This window comes from Prinia subflava, chromosome 2 (assembly GCF_021018805.1).
Source record: "Prinia subflava isolate CZ2003 ecotype Zambia chromosome 2, Cam_Psub_1.2, whole genome shotgun sequence".
Lineage (NCBI taxonomy): Eukaryota > Metazoa > Chordata > Aves > Passeriformes > Cisticolidae > Prinia > Prinia subflava.
In genome coordinates, this window is record NC_086248.1 from 60,991,353 (window position 1) to 61,011,393 (window position 20,041).

Sequence of the window (20,041 nt, forward strand, 5' to 3'; positions counted from 1 at the left end):
GACCGCACGGGGCGGGGACGAGTCCTGCTAGGTCGGGCCGCGCGGGTGGGGCTTCTCCGTGCCCATCGCTCGCTGGCGGGACTCGCCCGCCCTCGGCTCGGCAGCGGGAGTGGGGCAGGACGCGGCTGCTGCCCGGGGCTGGCGGCACACAGCGCTCGCGGTTCAGCGTGGGTCGGGGGCGGCTCGGCCGAGCGGGAGGCGGCGGCAGTGGGAGCGGGGCTCCAGCGCGGACAGCCGCTGCCCGGCTCGCTGCCCTGAGCTTCCAGCCCGGCTGGCGGGCGGCTGCCTGCGGGGGTGGCGATGGAGAGGAGTTAGTGCAGTCACCGCGCTCCAGTGGCCGGGGAGAGGGCCGGGCCGGGCTGGCCGGTGCGAGAGACCTGCTGCCCTGTGGCCGAGAAGCGGCGGAGTGACCGACCGGCCGGGGGCGGCGGAGGGTGCGCGCCTGTGTGGTCCCGTCCCCCGCCGGCTCCTCCCGCGGGCGGGCGGGCGGCCGGCGCTGCGGTGGTTACCGCCTCCCCCTGAAAATGAAGAGGTGGTGGCAGCTGCTGCTTCGGGGTCTGGCTGCCGGGGGAAAAGCTGGATAGAGGCTCGTAAAGAAGGGTGAAGAGAAAGTCGCCGCTCTTTGGTTCTCGAAGGGGGAAGCCGGACGTTTTTCTCCCTTGCTGCGGGGCCAGAGCACAGCGAAGCCGGGGACGCCGGCGGGGAGCCGCTCCCGCGCGCCGGGGGAGGGGGCGGGATGCGGGGGGGCGCCCGGCACCGCCGCGGGCCGTGGGCGAGCGCCTGCGGCGGGGCGGGGTGCGAGCGGCCGCGGCGGCGCTGAGCCGGGCGGCGAGGATGGTGCGGGGAGCGAGAGGTCCTGGCAGAGATCTAGCGGCGGCGAAGCCTCCCTGTGCCCTGCCTCCCAACCTCCCTGCCGCGGGGCCGAGGCGCTGGGGAGCATGAGGCGGCGGCGGGGACCTGTTGTGTAGGGGCAGGCGCGGGCAGGGAGGATGAGGAGGACCTGCTCCCCAGGCGCTGGTGTCTGTGGGCGACCGGCCGTGGCCCGGGCTGCCACGGGCTCGGGAGAATCCCTTCCAGTGGAGTGGTGACAGGGGAGCCCTGCGCCCCTGGGTCTGCGCGGAGCGGCGGCCGCTTCCCGCTGGACTGCGGCTTCAGGAAGAGGAGAGCTTCAAGTGTTCTTCGGAAGCTGGAGTTGCAGCCTGGTTCCTTACTTGCCTTTTTTTTTTTTTTCCTTTTTTTTTTTTTTCCTTTTTTTTTTTTTCCCTCCCCTCCCCCTTAATGATTTGTTTCGCGTGTCTCTCGAGGGAACGTCTTAGGAATGGTCATTTTTAGCAGTGGAATCTGCTGCGCAAAGGAGGATTATAACAAATCTCTATGAATGATAGACTCGATTGCTAAACCTTGCCTTGGCCAACCTTCTGACCCTCGGAGAAAACTCTCAGGGTGTGCGTGGGAAGGAAAAAACCTTTCCATTTGAAAATAAACTTAATAAAAAAAGACTTGATTTTTTTTTTTGAGAGCCTAGCTGATTTGTAATGACTCTTTTTTTTTCTTTTTTGTCCTGTTTTGTGATAAGTTGTTTTTAAAAGGATTGTCCTACGTGGTTGTTTTGTAGCTGGTGGAGGAAGGAAGGATCCCTCTCAAGCGTTTCTGATATGACAGCTTTGGTTTCTGAAGAGTTAAGTGGTGTTTGCATGATACACCTATTGCTAGTCCGGTAGCAGAGTTTTCATCGGTTTATTTGCTTTTTTTATTAACTGGGGCTGGTGGAGAGGGCTCTCCTGGCCAGAAGAATATTTGCACATATATATTTGTATATATTTTTGGTGGGGTTCTCCCCACATTTTACTCTTTCTTGATGACTCCTGGAGGTGGTAGTGGGCCCATGAAAGACTGTGAATACAGTCAGATCAGCACACACAGCTCTTCGTCTCCCATGGAGTCTCCCCATAAGAAAAAGAAATCAGTTCCCAAGAGAAAATGGGAGGTTTTTCCTGGAAGAAACAAATTCTTCTGCAATGGGAGGATCATGATGGCACGACAGACTGGAGTCTTCTACCTGACTCTTGTTCTCATCTTGGTCACCAGTGGACTCTTCTTTGCATTTGAGTAAGTGACTTTAAAGTCTTCATATATTCCTTCTCCTCCTCTAGTTATTTATTTTCTGGCTGAAAGCAAAATTAAAATTTTTATTTAGGAGAGAATGCTGATTGAGTTACACTGGTGTTGATTTATATAACTGAAAACATGATCTGATAAAATGCTGAGGGGTGCACAGTACAGTTTGGGTTGTCATACTCTGTGGAAAACTAGTGAGAATTAAGGTGGATGTTGCTTTTATACTACAGGTTTCCAGCTCTTGCTGGTGTTGAAAGAGGAGTGTAAAACAGCAGGTTTGAGATGACCAGGAAATTACGAAGCTCCTCATCTATCAGTTACTCTGAGAATCAAGACTGGCCCATGCAAAAGTATTGACCCTTTGTCACAGAAGTGAATGCAAGAAAATCAGTATTTTTCATTAGTATATGAATCAGGCATATTTGTTTGTTTGTTTTTCTATTGATACCGTTTTAATAGCTTGTAGATGAGATTTCAAAGTGAGGAGAAAAAAAAAAGAGCTGGACAATTTTACATGTACCTAGCTTTCCACCACTAGGTAACAGCATTACTTTCTCTTTGTGATAACTTGTATGTGAGTTTAGTCTTAGGTTAGGCTACATTTGCTTTGGAGGTTTGGACTTTTGTATTTTTTTGAGTAAGCTTCTGGCATCCTTCTAGGGCCTTGTTCTCTATAGCTCTGGAGTCCTCTTCATCTGTACAAAGTGAACACACAGCGACAGCAAATCAAATATACTGATTTTTGCTCTTAAGTTGTAGTAGTTAAATTAACTACACATGGCAATAAAGAATTAGGCACTTGATGTGAGCAATATAGTTTAACTTTTGTTTACTTACTTTTATTTAGGAACCAAGTACAAAGAAGCTTATACTTCCTATAAGAATAATTGAGTTATCTTAAAGAGTTAGTGCTCCTTGACCTGCTTTAAATTATTGTAGTTTGACTTGTGGCAGGAAAATATCTTCAAATTACTTTTTTCTGCAGTAAGAACTATTATTTATAACTAAGCTTCAGTGTTGCCTCCACAATTTGTTTTGCTAAGCAGTACAGTTGAAAACCAAAAGCTATTTATTACTTGGTGTCTTCAAGCAAGAAGATAGGGACATTAACAAACCCCAAATTGTACCTGTTAAATGTAGATCATCTTAACAATAGCAGTAAAGAAAGTAAAAATGCTCAGCAGGTAACCAGTGACTAAATGTGAGCTCAGTAGATGAATTGTCATTAGTGGGCTCCAGGTTACTTTAGAGGGGTTTATTAAATGTAAATATTCAGCACGCATTATGAAGCTGCTTAAGTATCATTTGAGTAGTTGAAATAACACAGACGATGGTATCCATGCTGCAAGTGTGTTTACTTTCTTGGTTTTAAACTGGTATTAAAGGTGTAACCTGATAGTATTGCATTAGGACTGGGTGCTACTCTATTCTGTTTGCCATGATTAAGCTTTTGGAAAGCTTTTCTATGTGGGCTGACACTTCAGTCTCATCACCTTCAGCACAGCCTCTGGAGCCTGCTGGACTTCCTGCAAATACCAGAATGTAAATGTAGGGTTGAAAGTATAATGTTTTATAATCAGGATTGTAAAACTGATTTATTAAGCCACCGTTTGCAATTTTTTATATGCTTTAACATTTTGATCTTTCAGAGATAAATTTGCTTTGCAGCTGCATGATTCAGAATTGCTAAAGCAGGATGAGCTGCTAGCTGCTCATCACCTTCTGATTTCATCACTACTGTGAGCTACATGCTCTACCAGAGTTGAATTCTGCAGCTTCCATCATGTCTTTGAGAATATTTGCAGTGTAACCATATGTGATTGACAAGATTTTTAGTCAAGGATTTTCATATATAGTTGGTGCTTATTCTTACTGGCAGTCTTGAAGCAGGGAGGATTCTTGGGCTTTATATAATAGAACTGTATAAATTCTCTGTGTCTGTAGTGGTCTTGAGTCATTCTTGTATCACTTGCACTTTCCTAAGGAAAATCAAAGTAGAGGGTGGTAATGGTATTTCATTTTTATAATGGTAAGGTAGATTTTGGTCTTTAGAAAGCACTTGCATTGAAAAATTATTACTCATCCTCTGAAGGCTGATTAAAACCCAAATCTAAAGACTGTGAGAATGGTGTTCAGTACGTCTATGATGGTTAAACTGTAGAGGATTGTTAATGTTAGAAAAAGAGAGAAGTCTCTTATTGAAGGGTGTGACTTCCAAGCAGTTTCTACTTGTGTCTGTTTGTAGTAGTGTGAAGATGCTATTTATTGAGCAGTGATAACATCCCGAGTTTAAGTGTTACTCCCATGATTGGCTGATTTGGTTATGGTGTTCCTCATTGATCAGCTATCTATTGAATATGACAGAGATGTCTTTCAATCCTTTGAGTACCTTTGGAGCAAAGTGATTTTTAAATGAACATGTGCCTTGTGTGTCTGAAACGTAAGGTCAAACTGCCATTGGACAGGAAGGTACCCTGTATGTTCGTGAAAATATTTGTTGTTTTTTGCTACAGTGAAAATAAATTATTTTGTTCCCTTTGGTTTTGGCAACTTGAAAATGGATTCTCGTTGTTCAAGTCATTCCCTGGTTACGGACTGGGAAGTGGAGAAGTAGAAAAAATTATTTGACAGCCAGTTCCTTAGAAAGCATCATGTCAACATGAACAGTTGTCCTTTATACTTTGGCTTTGTTTGTTCCTTTAGTGTGATTTCCCTCCCTTCTATTTTACTCTTGACATCCATACATCCAGAGCTGTATCTCATGTGCTTTGGAATACTCTCCAGGGAAGAAATACTTTTCTCGGAGTCAACAAATCCTGTGTCTCCAAAAGCAAACATATGTCACGCATCTTGACCTGTATAGCTTTTGACATTGAGTCATGCCTCTGTAATATTTGTTTCTTTATATTTATGCTTTTGTGCTTTTTTTCCCTGCCTACTTTTTCCAGCTTCTGCTTTCAGCTGATTTTATTCCTTTCTCTATGTTGACTTTTATGTCTCACGTACTCGAAGTGCATCACCACTTCTTCCTTTTATCATTTCACTGTTCTTTTTCATTTTCAAAGAGATAAGCCAGAATTTGCTTAAAAGAAAAACAACAAACCATGAGTTTTCAAGCAGGTAAAATATTTATAAGTCCCGCTTCCCTCCCTTTCTAAAGGAAGAGAATGCAAATAACAAGCAGTCTTATTTCTATAACTTGTTTATTAAATGTAACATGAATGATTGCAAGCAGTTTTGGGTCCTAAGAGGGATACTGTACTGAGTTGTTCTTAAAACCTATACCTACTTTAAATTGCTCAAGATGAGACACCACAAATTACTGAATTTGTCCTTGAAATTTGGGTATGTTACTCTACCTTGAAACTTTTTCTAACCCTAACACTGAGTTACTTAGCTGTTTTTTCTTTTTTCTTGTAAATTTGGCCTGGTGTTGCATTTTGGTTTTTCCCTTTGCCTTGCATTGGTACACAGACATGTCTATTTTTCCAAACTATTTAGCACTCATTTATCAGGTAGCTGCATTTAAAGCTTAGAAAACAGATTCCTCTCCACAGAGCAAAGATAGCATCTGTAACTGAAGGGCAGATCTGTTGCTGTGTGTAGCCAGTTCAACCATTGTATTTACATGTATGTAAAGTCCTTCATTTGTGGAAAAGAGGCACTTACATACTTCATAATTACTGCCCTTAGCTATGTATACATATTCAAAAGAAATAAGAGCCCTTTATGCTCATGGTCGTTTAGGGTTCTGTTTCTATAGGTTACAGGAAAGCAAAATGGAGGCTGAATGGCATTTAACACAGTAGGATTTGTGAGACAAACATGTTGTTAAATGGCAAATCTCGTGTGGATGCACAAGGGGACGAGTTCCAGAACAGTGGCTGACGCCCTCGGCTGTGTCCGTACTGTGAGGTGCCTCTGAGAGCTCCCTTTGCTCCTGAGCCTCGCTGGGCAGGTCGCAGGAAGGAACATGTCTGCACCTGAGCTGCTTCAACTCAGGCAGGCAAATCCAACTTCCCATGAAACGTGGGTTTAAGTGAAGATGCCGACTGAACTGCATTGACTCAGGCACAGTCATGTTTTCTTCTGTCAACTTATTTGCAGGGTGAGTGGCTCTGGAAGAAGGTTGAAGCAGATGGTAGGATGCTGGAAGGGTTGAAGCAGTGCAGCTTTTTTCTCTGTAAATGTGAATCAGAGCCCTATCACTTCTGATACCATTTGACGCTTGCACTGATTCAGCAAGCTGGAGGGTTTTTTAGTTTGTTTGTTTTGAGCTAACTAACACTTGATTTTTTTTACTTTTTTTTTGTGACCATTTGTGTAATTGCAAAAGATGTATACTGGAAAATTATTTAAACTGAGGCTGTTTATGTGCATACGTGTGTACAAACCATTGATTTCTTGCTCTCGCCGTTGCTGGCAACCTGCTCCTGCCTGCCACTCTGCAAACCAGTGTGACTGGAGGACATTCATGAGTCACATTTTCTGATGCTGTGTGGATTGTTCAATATTGAACTCCTGTGCCAAAGTGGTGTAACCTGCTGCTCACTGTGACAAACTTCTGTGTGTACACACTGATGTCAGTAAGCTGAGCATTTTCACTGTGCTATCAACAACCCTTCTTGTTTTATGGCAACTGTTTTCGGCTCTTGCAAGAGCTGGCCTCCTAGCATGAGGCTGTATGCCAAGTAGATGGAATCTTCATCTAATAACCTCCTTTATCTTTGTTCCTCTGCTCTTAAGATAAGTAAGTTACTTGTGTCTCTTGATGACCATCTCCTTAAACTATGAGTTCCTTAAAAGAAGGTGCTACCAATCTGACTGTTAAAGGCTGCTCTAAACTTACAGAGCATTTCCAGCTGAAGATGTCAAAATGGATTTTAAAGCAAAAATCATATATAAACTAAAGTTATTATTCAACAAGAGAACTGCATCCTTTTCTGCATGGAAGGCAGTTGCTGCCTAATTGTGCATGGTGACATAGGTGAGTGCAGTGTTGAGCAGGTATTCTTTTCTCCATTTTTCTTCTTTTTTTTTTTTTTTAAACCTGTCATTAAAATTAAACCAGAGGACTATTTCTGTTCCTCATTTTGTCATATTACGCATCTCTGAGAACTTAGTGAAAAAGACATGGAATACAGTGAGTCCGATTTTCAGGGTTTACACTTTGTATTGAGCAAATGATACTGTCAGTTTGTAAGGGACCATATGCATTCGGAGCAGAATGCTTATTCTTTGCACTTAATTGCCCTGAAAATGTTAACTCTCAGAATGAAATACCTCTCATGTACTAAATATATCTAATACTTTTTTCTTGACAAGGGACTTTTCTTCATTACAAAGGAGTTTGCTTAATCCCCTAAGTTTCTTAGTGATCTGAGCAAGTATGAATGCAGAAGTTTCCCCCTGGCCAAGAAGAGCAGTTTTGTACTACCATATGTCAAAAGGAGCATGTCACTGAGCAGGTATGTCAGTGTAAACTTGTAAACCTGCTTTGAAGGAATTACATAAATTGAAATCCTTCTGCCCAGAAATTAACTAATGGCACTTGATATTACGTCATGCACTTCTGTTTTCAAGGCTGGGTCATGGAAATGGACTATGGTTAAATGCTTCATCTTTTGGAGTAAAATTCTGTGAGGATAACAGAAGGATAACCTCTCACACTTTTAGAAGTCATGTCTTCTTTACTTCCCCTGAAACTGCAGAAATTTTAATGGTCTTGTAACACTAACCTGCTTTCTAAAACAGATGTTGAACAGCTTTTTTTCTTTCTTTAGGAGCGTGTTTGGTTTGTTGGGTTTTGGTGGTTTTGTATTTTTGTTTTAGCTGGGGATTTTTTTTATTTAGCTTAGTTGATGGCCTTTATCTGCTGTTTCATGGAGAAGTTTTGAACTCCTTTTTTTTTTAAAAAATTTTCTGCTTATATTCCATCTTTGTGGAGGTGCAGGGAAATGAAAATAGGGACTATAGTGGTATAATGGAATGTCAGCTTCTGGGATGTTGGTTTCTCAAATCTTATCATTTGGGGACCTTGAGGAAATCATTGTGTAGCTTTGGATCATCAGTACACTTGAATCTTCAGAGTGAAATGTGAACATTAGTGGTCACCTTTGCCTGATGTTAGCCAAACCCTTGGGAAATTCCATCACTGCTGGCTGGTGGGTGATTTCTAGGCTCACCATTAGTGTTGCAGATAGGTGTAAATCCTAACCTTGAATATTTTATATTCATTCCAGAGAAGGGGGGAAAGAGGTAATTTTAATAATTTATTCTTATATATATATATATATGTATGTATGTATGTATGTTTATATGTGTCTTCAAATGTTTGCAAATACTGATGGCTAATACTTCTCTACATCTTGAATCTCCAGAATATGAGTTTTGACATGTAATCTTGTGACAGTTGCTTGATAAATCTATCTCAATTTATCACTCAAAAGTTTGAGGTTTCTATTGTTATCTGCATATTATGCCTGTTTTATTTTGTCCTTCCCTGAGTAGGTGCTGTTGTCCCTTTGTCTGAATGAATGTGTGTTAAAGGTATAAAATGTATCTTTTGGAGGCTAGTGTAGTCGTGGTAAATAACTTTCCACTATTGAAATCTCCATCTATTCTTGGAAGACACTTGTATGGTCATGTGGATATCTAGAAGTCTTCTCCTGTCAACTCTGCAGAAATTTTCATTTGTGTTTTAAAGGAAAGATGGTATTTTTCAGCTGTTTTTTCAAGTCAGTTTCTCAGGAATCACTTTATATGTTTAGGTTCATGTGAAGTATTCTTTTCATTCATGTTGAAAATTGGACTAATTATGCAAAAAATCTTTCCTGCTACATGATTTCATTTCTGTCATAGCTGTCATGTTGCATTATTATTATTTTGTAAATGGCATTTCATACAAAACAAAGTATCTCAGTGGATCTGGATGACCAAGAAATTATCTTCTGGGTGTGGGCAGGGGGAGGGCTAGCAAAATACTGTATTAAAGAATATCTGCGGGTTTTAATATATTTTAACACCTAAGTTTACTTTTTAAGTAGTTAAGTAGTTAAAAACCCCAGCAAAATAAAGCTTCTAATGGAAGAGTGCAGCATTCTAGTGCAGCTTTGCACTGTTGCCTGTAGCATTCAAGCACAAACTAATTAATGAAAAAGTGAAAACTGCTGCAGAAGAGGAGAAAACTGGGAATGTTTTTAACTTTCTAAGCTGCATGCGTGTTTCAAAATGGCTCAGTCAGAAAACCCTACAACACTAGCTTAAAATACTGTAAGATTTTGAAAATTTGCTTAAAGAGTTGAACAGTTTTATCTAGGAGATTTTTCTTCTCCTGATAGGTGATTATTGCAAGTGAGGTTGTACTAGCTGATGATCACTGCAGGTCCAGGCTGCCAGTAAATGTTCGCACATAGCAGGGCAGTTCATCTTTCATGTTACAAAGGTGATAGAGAAAGGGGGAAAATCCCCCGAAGTCAGCTGGAGCTACCAAAAGTTTTATAACTTCATGTAATTACAGCCCATTTGTTTTTCAGAATTTAATACAAAACTGTAAAGTGGATAAATTTTTTACAAATCAAAGAAAGAGACAAACTGAGAAATCAAGATGAAGCCTATATGTAATAGCCTCAAATAAAATTCTGTTTATATTTCTCATGTTGTAGAAGTACTAAATGTTACTAACATAAAACATATTTACAGGAGGATGCTGAAGTTGTTCTGCAGTTTTGGTTTTGGGCACAGCCTGTCCCTTACTCTCTTGTTTCTGTTCGTGTTTGAGCTCCTGCTCATACTGCAGTGAATAGGCAAAGGGGCTTTGCGTTTGCAAAGCTGACCGTGGGCTTTCTGCAGAGTGCATCAGTGGCACTCCTACCCAAATGGATCCTAGAGCTTCAACTACTAAGTTGACAGTGTGCTGTAGGGCTGTATGATTATATATGATTATACAATTCTGTATACGATCACTTCCATTTCATCAGTGTCCATAGGGTTTCTTCACATTATTTTGGGATGGTGCCTAATGAAGTCTTACATAATGAGCTTGGCTAATGAGATCACAGCTGGTTTTGTTTCATGTTTTTCTACCCCTACTGTCCCCTGAAGTTGCTTACTGCAATAAATACTGGCAGTGTGCATTTGTTGTGGTAAATATACAGTCAGTTCAGCTGTTTCTATAAATTTTACTTTTATTAAAAAAAAATGAAACAAATCAAATAGAATCAAATTGAAAACAGAGAACTCAGAAGCTGATGTACATAAAACCCGAAGTTTGTAAATTTCATATCATAGTTTATTTGCAAGATAACATTTTTACATTGTCTGCATTGCATGAATCTATGAAATTAGTTTGAAGGCTTTAGTATACATTTCTTGTACATATGATCAATATATATCAGCTTTTAAGAGTAAGGAACAGATAGATTAGAATATGTTAGTATTTTAACATAAATACTTGGCATAATACTCCATATTATGAATGTAGATTAAACACCATGGTCAGGAGTTGGAAGCTTCCTCTTCCGCCCACCTTGCGAAAGGCGTACCAATGCAAAATTTGTGTGATTTTGATAAATTTTCTATCCCCTCTTTTTTGAACTGTGTATCACTGTCTGTATATCAGGAACTTGCAGTCTTGGTCTTGCATGTCCATTATACTTCTAAGATACCCCACTGGTTATGAATGCCATGATTCTAGGTGCGAGAAGTAAGTGTCAGACCAGCCTGTACTTAAATTTTGCTGGCATGCTTGTTTGTGCACATGGTGTGGGTTTTCATGGCACATCTATGCATGTTCCTTAGTAAACATTTTTATTAACAAAAAGGGTTTTCTAGTGTTCAGTTAGTATATAGAAGAGTTATAATTGTTCCTTATTTGGAACTGTGCAGAGCAGTTACAAGTACTACACAGAAAAGTAAAAACTAGAATAGCTGTGACTTGTCTCTCGTCAGCATTGCAACTCATTCATAAACTTGCTTCTTATGTGTGTGGTTTCCTTAGAGCTGAAGCTCATAATGCTTCCATATGAGGAAAAATACAATTTTTAAGATACTTTTATTATTTAACATGATTTGAACTCTTTCCAGGGCTGAGAGGCATTGGGTATGGGAACAGCAAGTAAACTCTATCATTAGTCAGGGTAGATGGGTTCATGAAGTGTGATACCAAAGATTGGAGTGCAGTGTTAATAGGGTACATTCACTTCTGATTTGCTTTGGTGCATTAGTTTGGAGAAAACTCGTGGAGGAACCCTATTTAATGACTGATACCTGACTGGGGAGAAGGAATGAGAAAAAAGAGCCTTGGACCCTTCTCAGTTGTGTTCAGTGACAAGACACAAAATAAATTACCATTAAAACAGAAGAGGGGTGGGGAAGTTTGTTTTTTTTTTTTTTTTTTTTTCTTGCAGTCTGCTTCCCTGTTTGTTTCGATTTATGGGATGTTTTTTGCTGTGAGACTGATTTAACGTGGGCATAGGTTGCCCAGTGAGACTATGGACATACTGAAAACCAACCAGATCCAGACCTGAGCAGTCTCCTCTAGCTGATGCTGCTTTCATCTGGAGTAGTTAGACTGAATTTTCAGAGGTCCTATCCTACCTCAGCTGCTCTGTGTTATCTATCAAAATCAGAGAGCTTACCATAACTCAGCAAAGCAAGATGTTTTTAATCTAGCAAGATAATTCTAATCTTGTTTTGATGACTCATTCATCACCTGCATACTTTATGAGAACTTCAGTTTTATCTGGTCGTAAAATATGAACCTAAAGTCTCAGTCTAACAAAACTTAAAATTTTCTAGTGAAAGTCATAGCTGTCCTTTCTGACCCTTCTCTTTTCTCACATTTGAATGTGGCTTTGTCAGTTCAAAGTGCATTTTCAAAGAGTTTCTGGAGGTTCTTTTCCTGGTTTTTTTCTGCTGTTGCTCACCAAGTTTTGCCCTCTACTATTCATCTGGCTTTTGCTGAATTACAGTTGGTATGTTCTTTTCTTATATATAACAGCATTAAGTTTTAATAAATTTCATACAGAAGAATGTCTTTGTATACAGTTGTTCCAGCAGTGTTATATGTTCATCAAGGTGTCTTTGTCTTGCTTCTGTAAACTTTTTTCTCCTTCCATCAATATTCCTAGACACTTGTTCACTTTTTAATGGGTTAAGATCACTGTTGCTGTAGAAGGGATGTGAAGTCAGTAAAGTGAAATTGAAAGACTAAACTTTTCCCTTTCTATAGCCATAAAAAATGAGTGTGTTATTTTTTTTCCTGTAATCTGCATTGTTTGCCTGTATCATTATGCAGATACGTGAAATCATGGAGTCTGTCTCCTAGCACTTGAGCCAGCTCAAAAAGTCCTTTGGATCCTGCAGGTTCAGCCTCCTCATTGAGCCTCCTACTTGACAAAACCAGCTTCAGATCAGCTTCTGTACCTTAAATGATAGTGTGTTCCAGCTTCTGAACTCCTAGATCTGAATGAAATGGCTTGTCTGAAAAGCTGCTAAAGCTGGATTAATTATCTTTGGGGAACAGTAAACACCCTAGATATGTCAGATTAGTCCAAGCTCTCTTTAAAAGGTGATTTGCTTAAAAAAATTTAATGTGTAAATAATTCCAGTAAGGCAGGTGTCCAGTTCTGGATTAAAAATTGGAAATAAAATAATAAGAGAAGAAAGCTTAAATGATACAGAGTGTATTTTATTGAAGCAATATATAAAAATATATATATGAATCTATGTACCATAGCAGCTATCAGAATTAAGTTTCTCCAAGGCTGGTGAAAGCCAAGGGGGGCATCTTCCCATACCACATATCCAAGGCACTCTTATTTTAGAGTGAACTTCATGTCTGTAGACCTGTCTGCTTTGCTTGAGAAGCCAGACGCTGACATTCTGCTCAAGAACTCGAACAAAACTTGAAAGTATTTTATAGAAGCATCCCATTCCTTTCTGTTTACAAGTCTCCATTGCAGGAAGATGAATGATGTTGTAGAGTGCTGAAAAGGACCCACCTCTTCCCTTCTCCAAGCCTCAGATGTCACTTCTTTTGTCTTGCTCTGCTGTTTTCTCCGCCCAGTGGTGAGCCACTTCAGGGAGTTCCCTTCCTGCACAAAGCCTATCCTTCCCTTCTGCCCACACAAAGAAAAACTTCTGCTGCTTTTGATCACTGAGCTGAATCCCTAAATATTCAGAAAAAATGGTATTACTAGTGGGAGGCAGGAGGTTGTCATATGATCTTTGCTGTGATTTGGAGCTGTATCCTAACTTTTGGAAACCTGTTAAATAGTCTTGGCTCTTTGGCATCTGTGAGGGTGCAAGCTGAACATCTTAGTTGCCTAATGAAAATCTACGGAGTTCTGACTTTTTAACCATACTTTATTTCTGAAGTAACTGGGTTGTAGTTTGTAGAACTTGAACTGCAGCATCTTTCAAATAGCACCCCTTAGTTGTTCATGTTAGGGATTTTCTGATTTTTCTTTTTAAAGACATCCCATTTGTAACACAACACAGAGGCAGTAACTGAAGCAGTTTCTTCCTGCATAATTACTTGGGTAGTCTGTATTCCCCATTTCCAGACTGCAGAGCTAATGTATTGTATTGCATGTGATAGCAGAGTCTGTGGAAAGCTCCATGAGTGCTTCTTGACTTTAGTCTTTATGAAAATAGCTCAAAATATGCTAAACAGAACCAGGAAGGGAGTATTGTCAATCCTGGCCATTTCTCCCAGCTTCAGCTGAGACAGCAAACAACATAGGGAAATAGCGTGTTTCTTCACAGTCCCATTTAGTTGCCTGCTTGGGTGGAGTTTTTGTTTTATTGGTTTGTTTACTATTGTAAATGTTGAAACTTTCAGCTTAGGAGGTTGAAGTTAGCACAGTAAAGCAGTTAATGGAAATCTGAACAGCCTGCATGCAAGAGACTGTTGGAGTGTATGTCTCTGCTCACAGAGCGATTAAAAAATGGCCTTTAAAATGATTTTGTTAAATAAGACACCTAAAGCTAATTGGAGCAGAAGACATCATCTGTAGAGCAGAAGACAGGGAGGAAGTTGTGGACTGAAATCTGACAGAGATTAATCTCATTCAACATAAGACCTTGAAAAGGGTAATCATTCTTTTATAAGACACAAAACTCAGAAGACTCTCTTCACCTTGAGGTGTGGAGACTTTCAGACTTCTCATCACTGATGAGATCAGTGTTCATCTTTAGAGTAGAATATGGGGTTTTTTTCCCCTCCACAGACTCTTTTAGGATCAAGCTGCACTCTGCATTGTTTTTTTAATACTAGCCTCTGAAAGCTGGAATCTTATTTCCAGTACTTGAGTAGAAAAAGTAGAACTGGAAAAGAGAAGTAGTGTGCTGGAGGGCAGAGGGACATTGCAGAGGAAAGCCTGTAAGGACTGGGTGGAGCAAAATAATTTTGCTTTTTTTATTCAGCTCATACTTGAGAAGAGATTCAGAAACAGGCAATTGACTATGAATGTGAAAATCCAGACAGTCTGATATGTGAAAAACAACTGACATACTTGAGTCCCAGTAAGTGAAACTGTTACGGGCTGATATCCAGCTCAATTGAAAGGTAAACATGCCCTTCCCAATGCACATACCTTTCTATTATTGCATCCTAGAAAAGTTTAACCAACAGTTCGAATTGCTTAATGATAGTCTGAAGGTGCAATTAAACAGTGGTTGACTGTTCTTGATGAAAGTAAGTTTATTTTCTGTTCTGAAACTTTTATAAACAGTTGTTGGCACTAGTTCATGCTATTGCAACAAAGAAATGCCATTTGCAGAAGGTGATCAGAAGTTTGTTTCTTCTTAGTTCAGTACAAAAGAAGTGACATTTTATGGAAAGAATACTTTCACATATAATAATATTTTAATTTCAGCTTTATTGCAAGTATTATTTCTAACTGCACAGTAAAGGTCACATATTTAGGGAGTGTATAATTTGTTACTGAAGTTGATCCCTGCAGATAAGAGTTGCATTGTTGTGTTATTCATTCAGAATGAGTGCAACCCTAGACCAGCTATGCTTGTCCTCATATTCTGATGAAAAGATGGAGAGTTTTTGAAGATTATTCAATACATGCAAAAGGGTTGGGGGTTGAGGGGGAACAAAGAGTGGAAAAGATCTGAACTGCTGTAGTATTTGCTTCTGGAAATAAATTTCATTTACTCAAGGGAAAGGTTTTTTGTTTACATATTTAGTTAGTACCTATAGGTAAGGCAGTAATAATTTTGGGTATACATGCTGGTTTTTTCAGTTGTTACTGCATCCAGTACTGTAGACATAGTTGGACTGTACTCTTAAGTTGCTTATGCATGTTATGTCCTATCAACATCCCTCTCACTTCAGAGCCTGAAAGTAAGAAATAAGCATATGAAAAATAGGTGTGAATAGATACAAAATGTTGATAAGACTTGTGATAAAACACTGACAGTCCTGCTTCATCAGTGTAGAGTTAAGAATGCTGGGAATGACAGCATGGGGCATAGAACTTTGTTATTTGACTCCTTTGGAGTTTGGTTATTTATATATTTGTTTTAAGAGTGGTCTGGAAAGAGAGGTGTAATGGATAGTTATACTGGTAGTGCTTTAAGGTTTCAAATTCTTTTTCTAGGTATGTATTTTTCAGTCCAGAAATACTCCTCTCTTTTCTTGCTGTTCTTGATTTCTCTTGTGCTAATCTTTCATTACAGGGAAGCTCTGCAGCTTTGACCAGCATTGTCCTTTTTTTGACTTCCAGTGCAATAATGGTGAGAGAAAGACCTGGCAGACTGGCTTGCAGGTTACATATAGAAGAGATAGGGAGTTATTCTGGCTCTTGGTTATACATAGGCAGGAGTCTGTAAGTGTGGCAGTCTCTCTAAGATGTCTATTGTGTTGTCTTCATAAAGTACTAACATTTCCCAAGAACTTGGTTTTGAACAAGTAAAATCCCACAATCCCATGTGCCTATGCTGGACATGCCTCTCTGAGGGCAAGGCAGAAGTTCTTCACTGAAATTACGGTTTTGGGCAATGCCAGCCTAACCTCGGGTTTGGTAGCACAGTTGGTTTTGGGAATTAAGTTCTGCTGTGTGGGGCTGCTTTCACCTGTGGCTGTAGGAAGCATAAATCAAGAAACTCTTTAAATTGTTTCATTTACCACTTTCATTCACAGTCTTCCAATTTCTGCAATCTCGAGTTCTATGGAGCCTTGTTATGCAGAAGTCATCTTTGCATAAACTCCAGTTCATCTCCAGAACTGTCCCCCTAAAGCTATAAGTGAAGCAGGATTCTCTGGGGGCATTTGAGGTGGAGGTCTTAAAACTAAAAGGCATATGACAGAGGAAGGGGAGCCTGGCAGGAGAGTATCAAATTTAACTTCTACAGGCATGCTGGCATTTTGTTTCATTTTGGCAGTCTTGAATGTAGCAATCTTGCAGTTTGTTTTAGAATAGCTTTTCTGTGTGTAATTATTAGACCAGTAAGTTCCCAAACAGGCAATATTTCTCTTCCCCTTCCTCTTCTCTTCTCATGTGCTTGCTCTTTATGTTCTGTGCATTGATGCTTCTTACTCTAAGTCTTTTCAGAGAGCCATAAAAGGGGCAGCACTACCTTTTCTGCTCAAGACAGCTTTTGAACCTGTTTCAGTGATGGAAAAGGTAAAGACAAGGGCTTCATTAATTTTGCAGTGATGTTGCCCTGCATATTTTTACCTCATTTTTGCAAGTCCTCCAAATAAGTCAGAGTTTCTTCCTTCAGTGCTCATGGAAGTGAGGATAGATATTGAAAGTGCTATAAAAGAAGAGTTGCTGTGCTTTGTAGTTTGGAGGCATTTGGCTGTTCAGATGGCACTTATTTGCCATTGTTACCTTTCTTAGTTCTCACAGTGTAGTTATTTGAAGAAACTGGAGGGGGTTTGGAGATGCTCTTTGCAGGCAACAGAGTACATTTGTGAATGAATAGAATTGGGTGTTCTGCACAGGAGGCTACTGCTCTGCTGTATGAAACAAGGTGGCTTGATGTGTCTAACACGCTACCAAATGCATTGTACAGAATACTTGATCAAGTGCGGCTAAATGCTGCTTGTATAGGAATAAAAATATAAACCTCACTTTTTAACCCTAAATACTGATACTGCTTTTCAGTCAAAGTTCTAAGTAAGTTGCATAAGTGCAGCTGTTTGATTTCAAAGTACACATCAGTAGCGAAACACATGGTGTACCAAAGTGACCAGTGAAACCGCCTAGGTCTCGATGACATGGAATTCATAGCAAATGTAGGTTAGCAAAGTCCATGACATAATGGTTTTTAGTGTATATGCTTTTCATTTCGTGACCATTTTATGTGCTTAAGATGCTATTCTTCACAAGGTAATGCAGATAGTTTGATAATTAGTCACACTAGCTCTGTATTGACTGGTTTTGATTTTCATCTCCAGGTGCTTCAGAACCTTCTTGTTTGCTATCATTTTTTGTCATTACTTCCAACATAATTCTTGTGTTCTGATTCTGACAATCACCTTTCATTTTTGTTTTTTATATATCAGCATTAAATATTAATTTTTTTGTTTTGTTTTGAAGATGCAGAGAACTTACTGCTTCAGCTTTGGTCATATATCATAGTTCTAAATTTATTTTCAGTTTGTAAGATGACTCTGCCTTTTGATAGCTTCTGTTGACTGAAGTGGACTGAAGTTCATTTACTAGTGGAGGAAACTCAGGAGATCAGCTTGGTTCTCCAGTGACACCATTGGGCTAGTATGGATGAAAAAAGAGTAAATACATCAAAGTAGTATATACATAAAGTGTATATATATATATATATATATATATTTATATATAAATACATAAGTAGTAGCTTTAAGAGGGTCAGGTGTTGATCAGACTACAGGCAGCTCAGAGGTGTGTACGTGTGTGTGATGTGCTGGATGAAAATTTTTGCGCCAGTAGAGATTTTTCTCAGCTGTTGATCAGCAGGCATAAAACCTAGTTAATACTAAACAGCTGTCAGGATGGAGAAGCAAAACTACTTTTGCTTTGCTGTTTGTTGTTATTTATTATTTCACTATGACTTGGAGTAGGTTTTTTTGAGTAAGATTGACACTGTCTGCTGCCTCAGCTAGTTATCAAGGCTCCCTGCCATTTTGAGTTTATTTTTCTTGCACAAAGCCTGGGAAAAAAGATGAACCTTGTTCTGAAGGTCACTATGTCCAGCTGTCTTTCTGAACAATGGGAGTGGATGCATTTCAGAACTACTGACCCTTCATATACAATATTGTGCCATTGACTGCCCTCATTTAAAGCAAGAACCCAAAGGACACTGAAGGGATTTCAGCAGTGGTTGAAATGAATGAGGAGCACATCCTGGTAAGGTAGCTGAATGCAATGGATTCTTGTATTGGCAGGTTATACTGGAATTCTGGAATTTTCTTGAAGCAAAAATTCATCCAGTAACAAACCTTCTTCTAAATTTGATGGCAGCAGAGTTTTAAAGGGGGTGTCTTTTTCTTCCAATAAGACATCAACTTAATTCTACTAGTGTTTGTGACTGAGATACATGAGGCTGTCTGCTGGGAGAGCTTTTTTTTTCCTTTTGCTTTTTGACTGGGGACAAATTACATCCTTTACTAAGAAGTATCTGACATGTGGTTGTGTTCTAGAAATGTGGTGTTTAGCACAATTCATGCTACAAATTGAAGGCCAGCTCGTCAGTCTTGTTTATTACAACCAGAAATACCTTTTGAAAGGCACTGTATTGTAAGATGGTATCTTCCCAGGTTTTTTTTCTACAGCCTTCTTTTTTTTTTTTCCACATGCTTATACTGGAAAGTGTTCTTCAGAATCTCTGTTTTCAGTTTGTATTCTGCCAGTAGGACTAACATAGTCAAGACCCCTTCAGAATAGTCCTTTCTCCCTTCATCATTGCTTGGTTAGATGCAGGACAGCAATTCAACAAATGGTGTGCTTTCTGTTGTGCAAAACAACGATGCAAAAACTTGGAAAAAAGTCCCCTTGTTAATAAGGGGCACTGAACTATGACAAATAGGGCTTTAAGAATCCCTTCAGAAACCAGATCACATTATTCTGTTCAGATTTGAATTATGATTTCTGTGAAGTGAAATCTTCACATATTTGGAAGACATCACAGGCAGTACTTCTGATGTGTACAAAAATTGTTAAACTCCGTTAGTGTCAGTGTAAACTGTTACTGTAGATCAGAAGTGGCATGTATTTAATTACTTGAGCATGTTTCTTTTTCTGGAGAACTCACTCTCCTTCCTGATAGTCCTGATGGTGCATGGAGTGATACAGGCAGTATAATGAAAGATGCAGTATTCCCGTGGATATTGCTTTCCTAACAATGGATAGGTCAGGCTGTTAAATTGAGAAGTGTTTTGAGTATTTTTTTTCGATTTCCTGAATGCCTTCCCTTTTATTTCTCTCAAAAATAGAGAACCCATCACTAAAATTGGCAGTTTTCCTAATCACAAGAATTTCTTCCTTCTCTTCCCCTTCCTCTCACAACCCCAGATACCTTAAAAAAGATTGGGGTTTATTTTAGTCAAAGGAGATGATGCTGAGAGAGTTACATATACTCCTTTGGTTATGTAGAAGTATGATAAAAAATGGTTCTCCACGTTGTGTAGGATGTGACAGGACATTATGACTTTTAAGTTGCAGGAGGAAGAATTCAGGTTAGAGCTTAGTAGACATTAGGAGGAAAGAACCTTTTCCAAGAAAAAGTATGGATGAGAACTGAAATAGATTTCCTAGGAAAACTGGAATTGTCATCACTAGAAGTTGTTTGCAAGGCTTGGTAAATCTGAAGTGATTTGTGATCTTTTCTTGAAGAAGAGTAACTTCCAAAGATGGTTTGACTGCCATTATTCATGAATATATCTATGAAGCATATCTAGAAGGATTTTATCTGAAACTGTTGT

At 39.8% G+C, this 20,041-nt stretch overlaps 1 protein-coding gene across 4 annotated transcripts in view; it reads left to right on the forward strand.

Moving 5' to 3' along the window:
- Nucleotides 1-1,261: 1,261 nt before the first annotated feature.
- ZDHHC14 (zinc finger DHHC-type palmitoyltransferase 14) overlaps nt 1,262-20,041 on the forward strand; it is a 100,139-nt gene continuing 81,359 nt past the window's right edge. For 2 of the 4 annotated variants that reach the window (XM_063390183.1, XM_063390182.1), the window contains exon 1: nt 1,265-2,109. In XM_063390183.1, coding sequence (XP_063246253.1) covers nt 1,859-2,109 — 251 coding nt within the window. In that variant the 5' untranslated portion in view covers nt 1,265-1,858. Of the gene's footprint in view, nt 2,110-20,041 lie in introns of all 4 variants that reach the window. The other 2 variants (XM_063390181.1, XM_063390184.1) reach the window with 2 other exon arrangements.